At 42.0% G+C, this 15875-nt stretch overlaps 1 protein-coding gene across 3 annotated transcripts in view; it reads left to right on the forward strand.

Annotated features, from left to right (window-relative positions):
• The window catches only part of zeb2b (zinc finger E-box binding homeobox 2b), a 55704-nt gene extending 40667 nt beyond the window's left edge, over positions 1-15037 (forward strand). For 2 of the 3 annotated variants that reach the window (XM_079460367.1, XM_079460366.1), the window contains 7 exons: positions 1363-1431; positions 3152-3343; positions 4206-4420; positions 6358-6466; positions 6939-8932; positions 10469-10571; positions 12579-15037. In XM_079460367.1, the coding sequence (XP_079316493.1) occupies positions 1363-1431; positions 3152-3343; positions 4206-4420; positions 6358-6466; positions 6939-8932; positions 10469-10571; positions 12579-13153 (3257 nt within the window). In that variant the 3' untranslated portion in view covers positions 13154-15037. Of the gene's footprint in view, positions 1-1362; positions 1432-3151; positions 3344-4205; positions 4421-6357; positions 6467-6938; positions 8933-10468; positions 10650-12578 lie in introns of all 3 variants that reach the window. The other variant, XM_079460365.1, reaches the window with a different exon arrangement.
• Positions 15038-15875: the final 838 nt, after the last annotated feature.

Genomic DNA, 15875 nt, shown 5'->3' on the forward strand with positions numbered 1-15875 from the left:
GCGCATAACTCTGTGTTGAGATCAGCCCATCATGCTCTCCTTCTCGTCTGTTTGCTCCGGTCACTCAGATTTCGGTGCTGGTATTGTCCTTGACTCATTCTTGTATCCCATAATGTCCTTCACCAGTGTGTGACATTGTTATCAGTGATAGAGACTTTAAATTAATCACCTGCCCTTGTCTCGCTGTTGTTCTTCATACTTTCTCTGGGCCCCTCCAAGGTCCTCGGAGGGCCCTCCTCCTCAGACGGGAGCCGCGTGTTTTCAGAGAGCGAGCTAACGGCCCGTACAGACGGGAATGTTTTGAAAGTAAACCGTATGAATGGAGTGAAATCGTGAGGAGAAAGAGATTCAACAGGGTTGTCTTTAAAGGTCTGTTTACTTACCAACCACCTCAAAACTGATTTATCAGCCTGAGACAAGAGCACGACTCCCTTAGCGCTCAAACAGAGTTAGAGAGAGAGAGAGAGAGCGTGTGTGTTATTGTGTACAGTATGTGTGTGTGTGTATGTGGAGCTAGCTCTCATCCTACTGGAATATTTACCCAGCGTTCATGCAAAACACTGATAGTATAGCTGATAGAAAGAAGAAAGAGGCACAAAGAGAAAAATCCAAACTATGATCTCACAGCACGTTTTTAACAGCAGGATGAAAAAGACATGGAGACAGATGAAGGGAGTCACACGATTACCAACTACACGTTTCATGAAAGAAGCATTTGAAAACGTGGGAAAAGTTGATAGGTTGTCAACATACATTGTTTTACATTTCTGAGTGAAGCGGTTCAACTCGACAAGCTGTTTTATAATGAAGACCACAATGAGAAATGTTTTATATTCACATGTGATTTTTAATTGATTGTGTGTGTGCGGCAGTTGTGCGTGTCATTTTTGTATTGGTGTTCTTTATGCTGTCAATCATTTAATCAAAGATTTTATTTTCTCGTTTCTGTGCCAAAGACACAGAACGGATCTAATTAAACACCGAAGATCAGAGACGTCCACATAAGACACATATTCTCTCTCTCTCTCTCTCTCTCTCTCTCTCTCTCTCTCTCTCTCTCTCTCTCTCTCTCTCTCTGTTTGCTTGTTCAGGTGGACTGAACATTCTTGCCCTGATCTTTGAGTTTGCTGTAGTTTGTTTCCCAGAGCGTTCGCCTCGCTTCTCAGCTGTGTATGTGTGTGTGACTGTTGTCAATGTAAATATGATGCAGAATGGCATGTTTCAGTCCAACTGTGTGTATCACTAGATTCACCTCTTGCTCTTTTTCTCCCCCCCCTCTCTCTCTCTCTCTCTCTCTCTCTCTCTCTCTCTCTCTCTTTCTCTCTCTCTCTCTCGGTGCCTGTCTGTCTGTCTTGTTCACAGATGAACTGAAGGGTGACTATGACAGCATGGGGCCTGATGCCAATTTGCCATCAGTTGGGAATGGAACAGGTCAGTCACGTGTGTATTTTATTTGCTTGACATTTTTAATAAAGTTAATGAACCTTGCCATTCATTAGATCAAGTCACTGGAATTGACAAAGTTAGTGGCCAGATATCTCGGAGAGTTTAGCATGTAAACTAGATATTAATGAGCGATACGTTCTGGTTTTATGTCTGGAAATAATTCAGTACCGATTGTGATCAGATCATCTGTATAGACTTAAGGTCTACATACATTATTGGCTGCATGGACGCTCGCTCCGTATGGATGGGGTGTAAGGGCACTTTCATTATTATGCCCAAATTTGACCTTTTCTATTAACAGTTGTAGATTGCAATAAAAACACTGGGAATCTCATCTCATGTTGTAGCCCTCGACAGTTCTGAAGGAACAACTGTTTCTCTGTGAGGGTGTAGTTTTAATAAAGCTTTCTAATGTTAGACACACACTTCAGAGATAAACAGCTTGTCTCTTGTGTGTACGGCCCACAATGTTCTTCCACAGCTGGGCCGTTCTCAAGCAACAGGAGTGAAATGGAAAGAAACATTAGAACGTTGACTTTCGTGAGCTCTACCTCCCTCAAATCGCATTTCGAGCCCGAATCCAATTTGCAAGTAAACTCGATTTGTTTAGATCATGTACGTTGCTGAAGCCACAGCGGTAACGCGTTGTTCGTGAGGCAGGTATAGTAATGAGAGCCAAATCGTTCGCCGTGTTAAATAATGTTAAAGGGCTGGCGGCTCTCTGACATTTTCAAGACATTTTTGACAGCGACACAGCTCAGCGGCTCGACCTTTGCACAAATGAGACGATAAAATGTTTACTGTCAGACAAACCTCACTGCAGTGTTTATATCTTACACAAGCTCCCTCTAATTAAAAGGTAGCTTATAAAAGTGAAGTCAAACCCTCCTCCGTAATATTTAACTTGTCTGATGAATTAGAAGTGGAGACGGCTTTTATTCTCTGTTTGATAATAAACTCATACATCGTATCCTCTGTTATACAGGCTCTGCCTGTATTTTTTTTAATTCTTTAGTAAACACACTCACAATGAACGTTGTGCTTCACACCTTAGGCTGAAATACACGATCTGCTCTTTTGCATATTTAATAATAGCGAATAATCCGGATAGATTTGAAAATCTAAGTAAATCATTTGATTGAAAACAGTTGGAGATTCACAGAGAAGCTTCTTCTCCATTTGCTCTCCATTTAATCTCATTGCTATCTCGCCAAATGCAATTCATAGTGATTCTTCTTGCCTCTGAGATTTTTATATTGAAACAAAATGTGCAGTTCCATCATGATGTATCTTCACATCAAAAATGTTGTCTAATGTGTAATGGAATTATCCGAATGTGCCTGGTCAAGAGTTTGATTGGAGAACTAGGAAGTGATGTCGGGGTTACGGCAAACATCATTTCCTCCTTGTCTGACTGCCTCTAATACGGTTAAAAGTAGAAAAAAAGGTTTATTGTTAAAAGCTTTTCCATGATTCGAATGGTTCTCCGGTTAGATTAAGTAATATTTCTTATTTTAGTGGCCATTAGGTGGCTAGATAAGGCAGTAATTTAGACATATCCTTCCCAGAACGTTCCTCTAATGTTTCTCCGTTCCTTTTATCACAGCTGTTGCTACATGTTTCCGTCACCTTCCAGTGCACCATATTTTTCACATGCTCGAGTCCGGTTCTTACTTGAACTCTCTTGCTTTCTCTCTCTTTCTAGTGAAGGGTGTGCATTGCGTGCCTGCGTTTGAGGATTTCTTCGGGAAGCGTAAACTGGACAGCGAAAGTCACGTGGTCAGTATTGCAGAATACCTCCAGAGGGGCGACACCGCCATCATCTACCCCGAAGCGCCCGAGGAGCTTTCCCGTTCCCGCCTTGCCACGCCCGAAGCCAACGGACACGAGGAGAACGGTGAGAATGCCGCCCAGCCGGTCGATAACACGGGCAGCTGTTGCTGGAGTCTGATTGGCCGGAAGCCGAGTGTTTACCTTAAGATCGAGGTGCAGCTGTCTGAGTGGTGAAATCAGAAACTCTAAATTTCTCTTCTGGAGGGGGGTTTAGGGGCATTATGCCACATACCTCTCTTATGAAGACCGTGTGAAGAATTAGATGTGCGAGCCACTGGGAGCGATTAAAACGGAGAGCGCAACTGGCTTCAGATGCTGCCAGTTTTGTGCTGAACAGTGTCCATGTTTATATCAAAGCACAAGAAAGAGCTGCTTTTAGCCAATGATAGCCCACGATCCAATGGAAAGCTAATGCCATCAACGCTGTACTAGAACTGCTTATCATAGAAAATTAAAAGAAAAACAATTATTTTGTCTTTGTATTGATTTATAAACTGAATGACTTGCTCTCTCTAATACTTTTTTACATTTGGCTGATGTCACCAAACGCTCTTGTTGGTCCAAACCTATATTTTGTATATATGGATTCTTTAAATACGATGTATATCTATGTTTGTTTTGACCCACTAGTTAAACTATCAAATTATCAGTCAAATTATTGTAGATACCTGTTAAAAATAGCCTTTAAAACCTGTTATCTGTTATATTTCTTTTATCACCTAAAGCCCATGAGCAAAACACGGCAAACGGTGCGAATTTGAGCGTGTAGATGCATCGGTGTGAGCGCGCGTATGGGTGGCAGTGCCAACCTTCGCAATGGCACACAGCGGAGCAGATTGTACAGATACCACCTCATACCGCACCGGGCACAACGCCCGCTCTGTGCCGTCAGTTTGCTGACCTCTCTGCCCCTCCCTCTGCCGCAGACCTGCCACCTGGAACTCCAGATGCTTTCGCCCAACTGTTGACCTGCCCCTACTGTGACCGCGGCTACAAGCGCTTGACTTCCCTAAAGGAGCACATCAAGTACAGGCACGAGAAGAACGAGGAGAACTTTGCCTGCCCTCTGTGCAGCTACACGTTCGCCTACCGCACTCAGCTGGAGAGACATATGGCCACACACAAGCCAGGACGAGATCAGGTGAACTGCACTTCCTCTGTTTCTCTCTTTCCCTGAGCTCTAATGTGCTGTATTCCCTCAGAGAAAAGATATCGTTTTGATTGGCAATCATTATTAATTTTTCATGGCATTTTGAAGATGCAGATCTTTTAATGGTTATAGCTTTAATTGAGGTCTAAATGGTTTTTTGATGGCCTCCTCTGATATGATACGGCAGTCTTATATTCACGATCCAATGACTATGTTAATTTCCAATTTAGAAATTGTATCCGCTCTTTAGGTTTTCTTTTTTATGTTCTCTAAAACTCTCCGCGATGACAGAGTAACACATCACGATTTCCATTTGCGTAAATGATACATGTACACCGGGCGCTTAGCGTTTGCTTCTTAACAGTCTGTACCGACATTATTTAAACACATGATGTGGGCTGTTGAAGTTATCGGATTGATAGAAGGATTCCCTTAACGCACAGGTGGATACGCAGAGTCTCCCCTGACCGATAAAGCAGCTTTATGTAAAATCAAACGATACAACCGGGTCTCTCAAAGCCACTTAAGACTTATCGTAGCATCAGAATTATTCTCGTAGTCGTGCGATATGAGATACAGTAGCTCTTTTATCTCTCACAAATGACGTTCTGACGAGAACAGAATGATTCGATACGCGACAAGCTGCCAACTTCTTCACCTGACGCCACGGGCCGCTCAAAACATGAACAGATGGCCCATTCTGCACCCGTGACCTCCCTAATCCACAAATTACTTCCTATTTGTTGCTCTTTGTTTGTGTGCTTCAGTTGAAAGACTTTCTTGTTAAAAACTCCCTGTTTTTCAGAAAATCGTAAAGCTGTTGAAATCAGACCGCGATTGTCCGAACGTGCAGGAGACGGAAATATGGAGCGCTCCTCATGTATTCTTGAGCCTGCGTTACCGCTAAAGCTCAGCTAAGCCCTATCGAATGCAAATATACAATCAAATGCCCCACCCACACCATGCTTGACACGCATAACGCGAGAGTATCGCGGCGGGCGCGCAAATCCCTCTCCTCTCCTCTGCCAGTCACAATTAGGGCGGCGGGGTGACATATCGAGGGTGGTGGGACTAAACCTGCCTGGGTCCTCGGAGGGAAGGTGGGGGGCTTAAAGCAGCTGTCGCTGTTTGTTTATGCTGCTCGGCAGCATATGACCGAACGGTCGGGTCCCTCCCGCCGTGGGCCGCGCGCTCCCCGCTTGATGTTCGAAGGTTGCCGCTGTTTGAACAATTCTCTCTGTATCCTGCGCTTTATGCCATCTGTCTCCAGCGGAATGCGGGCCTCTCTCTCTTCCCCACCAGTTGTCGGAGCCGATCATGGGCGGCACTCACAGGCCTTTTGTGTTCCTCTGCCCGTTTGACATGCTCACCTCCCACTCTGAATTAATTGTGTTCGCCTGGTGCGCTCTCCGCTTCTCCGCACCGACGCCCGTATTGTTGTTGTTGTTGTTATTGTTATTATATTTTGATTTTAGAGGCTCTGCTTTGAATTGCAAATGCGAGGGGCGCAGTTCTCGTGTTCTACCTTTGAACAGCAAATGAAGTGCTTGCCTACGAGCAGCATTCACGGCTTATTAAAGAGACGTTTGAAGACTTTAAACAGTCTGCAAATTTGCGTCCAATTATGAAATTGCAACATTTACGCGAGCCCACCTTTTTGAGTAATGAACTGTTTGCTCAGGTGTCTGAAGGACATGTTGCTTAGATATGCTGGATTGAATTTGAATGTTTATGCTGAATTAGTAAAAGTGGAACATTTCTGGCTGAGTAGTGAGAAAAAAAATAGTACATGTAAATCTAGGAGGTTTTTATTCGCAAGATGCCACTCTACATTAGGACCCGTTTGGCCTCCATGAAATGATTAGCTGAAATCTTGCCTGTGTGTGTTTGTGAAAATAATATTCATGTAAATATTGTCTTCTCCACAGCACCAGATGCTAAACCAGGGGTCTGGAAACCGCAAGTTCAAATGCACTGAATGTGGCAAGGCCTTCAAATATAAACACCATCTCAAGGAGCACCTGCGGATACACAGTGGTACGTGACATAGGTTTTTTTAATCACTTCACTATTTGGGGTTGTTTTTCTACATCAGAGAAAAATCTGGTGGTCTGTAAAAGGTGAATGTTCTATAAATTGTTCTTAATATTATTTTGAATGCAACTTTTCCACTACAATCCCATATATACTTAATTGTTATTTACAATGAATAATAAATAATGAAGTCATTTTAACTGTTTTAAAGTCTAAAATGAACATACTGTATTGTATTATGCAAATTAACTTTTTTTGTTTACTACCACTGTCCATGCACCCTGTGTACATTTTTACATAGTTGCATTCACTTTGCTCACTAGGTCATATTTTTGTATCCTTTTTTATATTTTGTCATTATTTCAAAACAACAACAAAAATATATCTGAATGATTACATATAGTGCGCATTTGTGAAAGCGCTGTAGAAATTGAATTGATGTGGTTCTTAACAATAATTTTTCTCTCTGCTCTAGGTGAGAAGCCATATGAATGCCCAAACTGTAAGAAGAGATTCTCTCACTCTGGCTCATACAGTTCACACATAAGCAGTAAGAAATGCATCGGACTGATCGCCATCAACGGCAGGGTGAGGAACAACATGAAGACGGGTTCATCTCCGACCTCTGCATCTTCCTCCCCTACGAACACTGCCATAACGCAGCTCCGACACAAACTGGAAAACGGAAAACCCCTCGGCCTGCAGGACCACTCAAACCATCTCAACATCAAATCTGAACCACTGGACTTCAACGACTATAAGCTGATGATGGCCTCTCACGGTTACGGCGCGGGTAGCCCCTTCCTGAACGGTGGCATGAGGGGAGGCAGCCCGCTGGGCATTCATAACTCCCCCAGTCCCCTTCAGCATTTGGGCATGGGTATGGAGGGGCAGATTCTGGGATACCCGTCCCTGGGAAACAACTTTAGTGAAGTACAAAAGGTCCTGCAGATCGTGGATAACACCGTTTGTCGACAAAAGATGGACTGCAAGCCGGAGGAGATCTCCAAGCTGAAGGCCTACATGAAGGAGCTGGGAACCCACATAGAGGAACAGAAGCAGGGGCTCACCTCACCCACTGGACCCCAGAACACTCTTCCGCTCATCAGTCACAATGGTGCGACGAAAAGCATCATAGACTACACGCTAGAGAAAGTCAACGAAGCCAAAGCCTGCCTTCAGAGCTTGACCACAGACTCTAAGAGACAAATCAGCAATATCAAGAAAGAGAAGGCGAATCACATGCTCGATATAGTCACAGAGGAGAAATCCCTCGAGAACGGTAATCTAATGTTTACACCCTTCTCCTGTCAGTATTGCAAAGAGACCTTCCCTGGTCCTATTCCCCTGCACCAGCACGAGCGTTACCTTTGCAAGATGAATGAGGAAATCAAAGCTGTGCTTCAACCCGCTCAAAATGCCACGACCAACAAAAGCGGCTTCTTTGCTGAGAAACACGGCCTCCTGTACCCCTCCATCATCCCTGAGAAGGGCAGCAACAGGCTCATCAGTCCCTTTAAGGACCACATGTCAGTGCTCAAAGCTTATTTCGCCATGAACATGGAGCCCAACTCGGAAGAACTGCTAAAAATCTCCATAGCAGTCGGACTTCCACAGGAGTTTGTGAAAGAGTGGTTTGAACAAAGAAAAATCTTTCAGTACAACAATTCCAGGACTCCTCCGTTAGACAGGAACTACGCGGAGACGGGTCACGCAATCTCTGTGCACACCCCCACTAAAGACTCTTTAGGCATTCGGTCTCCGATGTCCCTGATCAAAGGGCCTGATCGCATCACATCCCCATCCATCCCCGAGCTTCATAATAATAACTGTGACACCCCTCTCAGGCTTTCCAAAACACCCCAGTTTTCCAACCACAAGCCACTGGGGGAGAAGCTGGATCATTCCAGAAGCAACACGCCATCCCCACTCAACCTGTCGTCCGCCTCCTCCAAAAACTCTCACACTAGTTCTTACACGCCCAACAGTTTCACCTCCGAGGACCTGCAGGCCGAACCACTGGACCTCTCCTTTCCAAAGCTCATGAGGGAGTCAAAGCATATCTTGACTGTGAAGAGCCGACTCAAACTCAACAGCATCTCCATTGAAAACAACCATGTCATGACGCCACGCGAGCACGCTGACGAGCCGCTTGACTTGGCTTATCTCTCTAAGAAGGAGTTTGGCAGCCCCAATGCAAACAACAATCTGGAGAAAAGCTCAAGTCCCATGTTTGGTCTGAACCCCTTTGCTGCCAAACCCCTGTACACCTCCCTGCCGCCCCAAAGCGCATTTCCACCCCCCACGTTCATGCCCCCCGTGCAAGCCAGTCTGCCAGGGCTTAGACCTTACCCGAGCCTCGACCAGATAAGCTTTTTGCCACACATGGCCTACACGTATGCGGCGGGGGCGGCCAGCTTCGCCGAGATGCAGCAGAGAAGAAAATACCAGAGGAAACCAGGGTTCCAGGTAAATAACAGACTAAACTCTTTTTAATAAAGCCTCATGTCTTTCTCCAGCCCTCTGGTTGGCGGGTGGGTGTGAGTGGAGCTCCTGTTCTTTGAGACACTAATTAAAAGCCACTCAGAGTGGGAGAGGGGAGCTCACCTTACGCCCAGCGGCTGATGAGAGTGAACCTGCAGCAGACGTCATCGCCTCTAGTGCTGTACACACGCTCTTATAGCGCCATGGTTCTGTTGCCAGCCCTCGATTGGCTCGTCCAGAGAAACGAGAGCAGGAAACAGATTCAAAGTGGCAGGTGCTCCGAGCGCTCGTGTACGAGAGCCCCGTGGCGCCTTCATTCTCTTTCCTGTCTCAGGTGTGAGAAAAAGATTACGAGACCTAGCAAGTCAGACGTATCTTTCAATTCCTGTGCCCTTTTCCTTTCTGCTCCCTTTTTTGTGAATTTCTACAGCAAGAAAAGCTCAAATGATTTTGAGTATTAAGATTAATAATGCACACTCCCCATGTTCATTACATCTCGGCGCTGAAGGCTGTTTAACATCGGTGAAACCATTCTGATAAAAAGTATTAATAATGTTTCCTATTCTAAGTTATTAAATTAGATTTTTAAAATACAGCTAAGGGCATTTAGCTTAAATTGATAGCGGAACGATAGCGGAGAGCTTTTAAAAAGAGACCGCGCACAAGTATTGTCAGTCCAAAGCGACTGTCCTTAATGAGGGCACCGGCACTGCCTTTTCGGCCATTTCCGAGCCTCTCTTGATTTAATCATTACCGCTCGAAATTAGAGGACTGTGGCAATATGCCCCGCCAAGCCTCTCCTCATATTGTTATTAGCTTCTAATGTAATAATATTTTTTCCCCATTAATTTAAGTTTAAGCCTATCGGGGTAATCTCTGCTCAGATAAATACTGCGCTAACACCCTTTCATGTATGAAATTAAACCAAATTTGAATGCAAATATATGGAATAAGGTGCGATTAAGAAACCTCAGAGAGAAAGGCCTCATTTGCAATATCCTGTCTTTACATTGCTTTTCAGGTTGCAAATATTTCAATGTTAATTCTCGTTTCGAAGAAAAGGCTGCACTTTAAGCAAAACAATTTTTTAATTGGTTGAATTGTTAAAAAGTGAAACATTAAATATTGTTCACTATTGGGGAAAACAAGCAATTCTGAAATGGACATTTTATCCCAAATTGGGAATGTAAGTTTTTGTTCTGGATTTGTGGCCCTTGATGTTTCCTTTTAATGCTTAAAACTAGTGGGGGGGTATCTGGAAGAAATATTTATTAAAGCTGAATATTTATTTTTTAAATGAATTCAGTTGGAATAACAAGTCATAATAAACAAAAATAATTCAGAATTGATCTCGTTTTAAGGATGTTTATACTCAAAATCAATTCTGATTCAACTTTACAAACATGTTTAGATATGTGCAATATCGTTTAGAACAAAAAATATTTTCAGTCTTTTTAATTGTTGTTATATTGATGTGGTGTGCTGACAGTACCAGAGCTAATGATGGTCTTCTCTCTCCAGACTGAGCTTCTCGACGGGACAGCAGATTATCTGAGCAGTCTAGATGATATGGCCGACCCAGAGGCCTGTCTGTCCAGGAAGAAGATTAAGAAGACAGAAAGTGGTATGTACGCGTGTGACCTTTGCGACAAAACATTCCAGAAGAGCAGTTCCCTCCTCAGACACAAATATGAGCACACAGGTATATATATATATATACTGTTCTAGACACCATTATTGAATAACTGTCTGTCTAACTCGCGTCAGATATTCACACTACTGCTGTTTCTCTTTCTCTTGATTTTTCCCTCAATCATGTTAACTTTTCTTTTCCCCCTTCTTAAGTTTCTCTCCTGTTGACAGTCAGTGAGAGGATTGTAAATTTAATTTCTATAGAACAAACACGAGAATGACATTGTGCTGAATTAGCAATAACATTACGCAAATGTTAAACCAAATATACAAACAAAATGTATAATATTCGAATAATAGTCTTTGCAATTGAAGATTAAGTTTAATGCATGATCTTTACGCATTTTATTAATACATATGATAAATTATTAATTGGGGTCTTTGTTATTTTTACCATTATCACTAAAATGAAACAAAACAACAATAACATAAATACTTATGTAATTAAATAATTACTTATTTATTATTTATTTGTAAGTTATGTAGTGTAACACAAGGTGAAAAAATATTTTCTTTATAAATATGTAAAAAATAGTCAAAGCAGCCAGATTAATCTATAGGCACAAAGCAATCATAACAGGCTATTTGACTTGCTGTGTGCTTTACTTACAAATAATAACAATTATTCAATTATAACTCATACCCCCTCCCAAAAAAAATCACAATTTATATTTGTCTCAAATGTGCAGCAGATAAAAAACTGAAATTTGGTTACCGATGTGTGGATGGATTTAGTAGAACTTTGTGATCATTTTTTGATAACCAGTGTGAGGAACAGAGTAAAAGTACATTAAGAGAAGACACACACACACACACTGTTTCTTTCTCTTTATTGCATCACCACGCACAGTCTGACATGAATCCCCCCGTCTCTCTCTCTCTCTTCTGCATTTGGGCGATAGTGTATTATGGCTGTGCATTCCTGCTCTTGTTTGTGTGGAGCTCTCATCCAGCTGCAGTTGTGTGTCACAGCATAACTGTGAGGTTCAGACCGGCACTGAGCAGAACAGTTCAAACAATCATATATTTTTGATAACTCCGTATTTATGTATTTTCTCCTAAATGTATATCAATAAGTTTCTTCTAGAATTAAAAGAAGACAAAATGGTTTAAAATATATACGTTTTATTTGCACTAATATAAAACTACATTGTAATGTTTACCTTGATCATTTTAATACATATACAATTGTCAGGAAAGGTTGAAAAACAATTTAATTAAACTATTAACTGACGAACTATTAAAGGACAGTTTAAACTGAACATTGTTAGTGGCATTAGAAATCCTCGAAAAAACCTGATGTGACTCTTACCTGTAGTATCATATTAACAACAAATAATTGAAAGTATCTGTGAAGGCGAAACAATCATTCCATCCCCTCATTTAAATAGCTGGTTTGTTTTGTCACTTTCTGTGCCTTTTTCTCTCCAAACCCTCTCTCCCTTTCAAATCTGACCCTTTCACTTTCTTCCTCACCCTCTGATATCTGGACGTGATCGCGTCACACGTAGTGCAGCTCGCAACTTTGTCCATCTGAGTTACGCTGCAGGAAACCCTCGTTCAGTCTTTATTTGTTTGTTCCTGCGCCACAGCTCTTGTGTGTTTGTTTGGTTTGCGATGGTTTATTTATGTTGCAGCGTCGTTGCGGTGCGGCTCTGTGTTGGCTCACCGCTTCACGCTTCACTTCTGTGAGGGAATGTTACAAAGTAAATACACAAATGCTCGCACAGACGGCACGTCGAGCAGAACTGCAACCAGAGAAGACAAACACTCATGACACACGACTGTATTCGATTGTTTTCGCTTGTTTTTCATCCGAACCGTTTAGTTTCCCCTATTATTTGCAGTTGATTTTGGTTAGTGTTGTAAAATGTAATGCGTTGGTGCCTGCCGGAGCGCTCGCTCATGACGTCTCGTCTGTTTTCATGTGTTTCCGCAGGTAAACGACCGCACCAGTGTCAGATCTGTAAGAAGGCCTTCAAACACAAGCATCACTTGATCGAACACAGTCGCCTGCACTCGGGCGAAAAGCCCTACCAGTGCGACAAATGTGGCAAACGCTTCTCGCATTCCGGCTCGTACTCCCAGCACATGAACCACAGATACTCGTACTGCAAGAGGGAAGCCGAGGAGCGAGAGGCGGCAGAGAGGGAGGCGCGAGAAAAGGGCCACCTGGAGCCCACGGAGCTGCTGCTGAACCGGGCGTACTTGCAGGGCATCGCTCCGCCTGGATACCCGGAGCACCAGGAGAGAGAACCCATCCTCAGAGACGGACTGAACGGAAGCATACGAGAGCGCTTGAAGGAGGTGGAGGGAACGTTCGTGAAGATGGGACGGCGAGACGAGGAGTTCGAGGAGGAGGAGGAAGAGAGCGAGAACAAAAGCATGGACACTGACGGCGACACGATGAGGGACTACGAGGAGAACGGCGAGCACTCCATGGACGAGAGCTCCATGGACGGGAAGGCGGAATCCAAGTCGGATCACGAGGACGCGGCGGAGGACGCCGTTTAGCCGTCTCAGGCCGCGTTCTGACTAGACTGTTTGTTCAGGGGACGTTTGAGAAGCTGCATTATGCAAACAAGAAAAAAGGAAAAGGAATAAAATGATTTTTTTTTAACTGTACAGTATTACGGCCTAAAAAATGTGTGGTGCTACCATCTTAAAATCCTGTGTTCCATAGTATTTATAGCACAAACTAGTAACTTGTACAAAAAAAATTGCACTCCGCTTCTATAATCACTACAGAAATAAAACAATTATTCGCCGATGTATATTTATACAGTGTTAAAAAAGAATCTGCGGGCGATTAGTATTTAATGCGTGTTTCTGCCCTCACCACACACACTTTATGGCCTCGTCACCTAATTTATGTGAAGGAACGTAAAAGTATTCTGTTTGTTTTGAAGAAGTCTTAAAGGGGCTGTTGGAGAGAGAATGAGGAAATAAACAGGCGAGGTCAGATGAAGCCTTTGTAAGGTTGCTGCCTTATAGACGAACCTGTTAATCAGCACGTTTCTGAAGTGCCAACCCTGTTCAGTGTTAAAAGGAGAAGAGAGACCCTCTCTCCGAACCAAACGCTCAGTTCTCGTTCTCTCCGTCAGCCAAGCAGCTCTTTGGTTTACAATGATGTTTGTGCAATTTTGTTCTCAGTATTACACCAAACAACGGAACTGCATCATTTTGTTCGTAGGTTTTAAGGACATCTTATTTATGTGGCCCATTTTGTATCTCCTAATTTTATTTATTTCATACTGTACAGTACAGTATTATAGTTCCTCAAGAAATAGATCTATTTTAGTAAAATGGAACATGAAGTTAATGAGAGCATTTATTGTGTTTTGAAACATTAATTGTGAAATGCAAAATTTTGTTTTTCTGTTCTTTTATTTTCCAGTTATTGGAAATTCCAAAATTTGGAAATTTTGATACAATATTGTAAGATCACTGTATTTTCAACTGAAAAGCGGTAAAAAAAAGATCCACTTTTTATGTTCGAAGTGGAATAAGGACAGTTGAAATTCAATGTAAGATACCGTAACTGACTACACGAGAACTTTCCTGAAAATGTCTTTGTAAGAGTATTATGGAATTTTTAATTTCTCTTGGAAATGACCATGCTCAAATAAAAGTAGCCAAATTAAAGAACGTTTTCCAACGCCAGTGTGTGAACGTGAGCGTGTGTGTGCTCGTCGAAAGAGACGGTTTGAATTATCATAGGTCGTCCATATATTCATGTGTTTTGTTTTAGAGGACACACACCATTATAATCTTCAGTCTCAGAGCGGCAGATATTTCACCTTTCAGAGGTGATTCACGGCCTCCATCATTAGATATTCAACAACTTCACAGCCGATAAAGGCCGAGCAGGTTTTCAATGAACTCTTCAAATAAAGAGCAAAGAACCTGTCGAACAAAGCGAGAGCCAGAGAGAGAGAGACAGAGACAGTGTGAAGAGAGGACAGCGAAGCTTAACGTATCTTGAGTTCTCACGGCATATGCATATGAAAGGCCGATCAAACGCTCTCACACACACAGAAGATGGTCGGTTTCCCTCCTCACCTGATCAACTGATGTTTTAGAAATAAAGACGCCTCATTATCGATACATCACAATGGCCTTTATCGAATCTCCTTCTTCAATTTCAACCGACTGTTTCTTAAAATGCTGCCAAAGCATGACATATAAATAGAGTACGACATTTTATAACAGGAAGAATTAAAATATTAAAAACATATTATAACTTACCTCAAGGGACCGGGGCTAGTTCTCACACTTTTTAATGCAATGAAGAAAAACGACTAAACATTTGCACTGTACTTGCCCATTGTGTTAGACAACAGATATATTATAATTAATGTATGAAAATTATGTAAATTAAACTTCATTCATTGTACAGATTTTAATGTTTGCCTGTGTGGGTTTATTGTGTTTTATTTGTTCTAACAGATAATGCAAAAATGACACTATTGCAGTTTTACATTGTAGTTTAATAAACAAATGTAACAATTTTTAGAACTGAAAATCTAAATAGAAACCACCGATAGGAAAAATATTTGTGGATTTGCAATTTTGGCACAAAACCGTAAAATGATTGACGTGTAAAAACTAGCCCCGGCCTTATTTGTGTACATATAAAGTGCCTTGGGTTATGATACAGTATGGTATTTTAAACAGCTATAGGGTCTGTATGTGTCTAAAATAATTCAGGGGAAGGCTGTCTGCATTCAAAAAAATGTGTTCAAATATCAGTAAGCTTCTATTTTTCTGTTTCACAGTCTCCCAATAGAGGATTTGATAGTGTGATACGGTGACATCATACAGCTGATAGACAAAGCTTATAAAAAAACGTATGTGGAGACATACAAATATATTTATATATATATATATATATATATATATATATATATATATATATATATAAATAAATAAAATATAGAATTACTCATTATTATTAATAAACAAAGAAGTTTAAACAAAAGGCAATGTTCTACTGTGTTGGAGGTTTTTCCCTTTTAACCATTCAATGTAGCTTATTCACCCATCTTACTGAGTGGCAGAAAGCACTCTCTATCTCTCTCTCTCTCTCTCTCTCTCTCTCTCTCTCTCTCTCTCTCTGTCTGTCTGTCTGTCATAAGCGTGTGTTGCTGTTGGCTCGGACCTTGTGCTTTTTAAACAGCTTTCTTTTGCATGGCTTAAATCTTCCAAAGTAAAAACAAATGTCACTCACACAGAT

Source organism: Barbatula barbatula, assembly GCF_947034865.1.
Source record: "Barbatula barbatula genome assembly, chromosome: 7".
In the NCBI taxonomy this organism is placed as follows: Eukaryota; Metazoa; Chordata; class Actinopteri; order Cypriniformes; family Nemacheilidae; genus Barbatula; species Barbatula barbatula.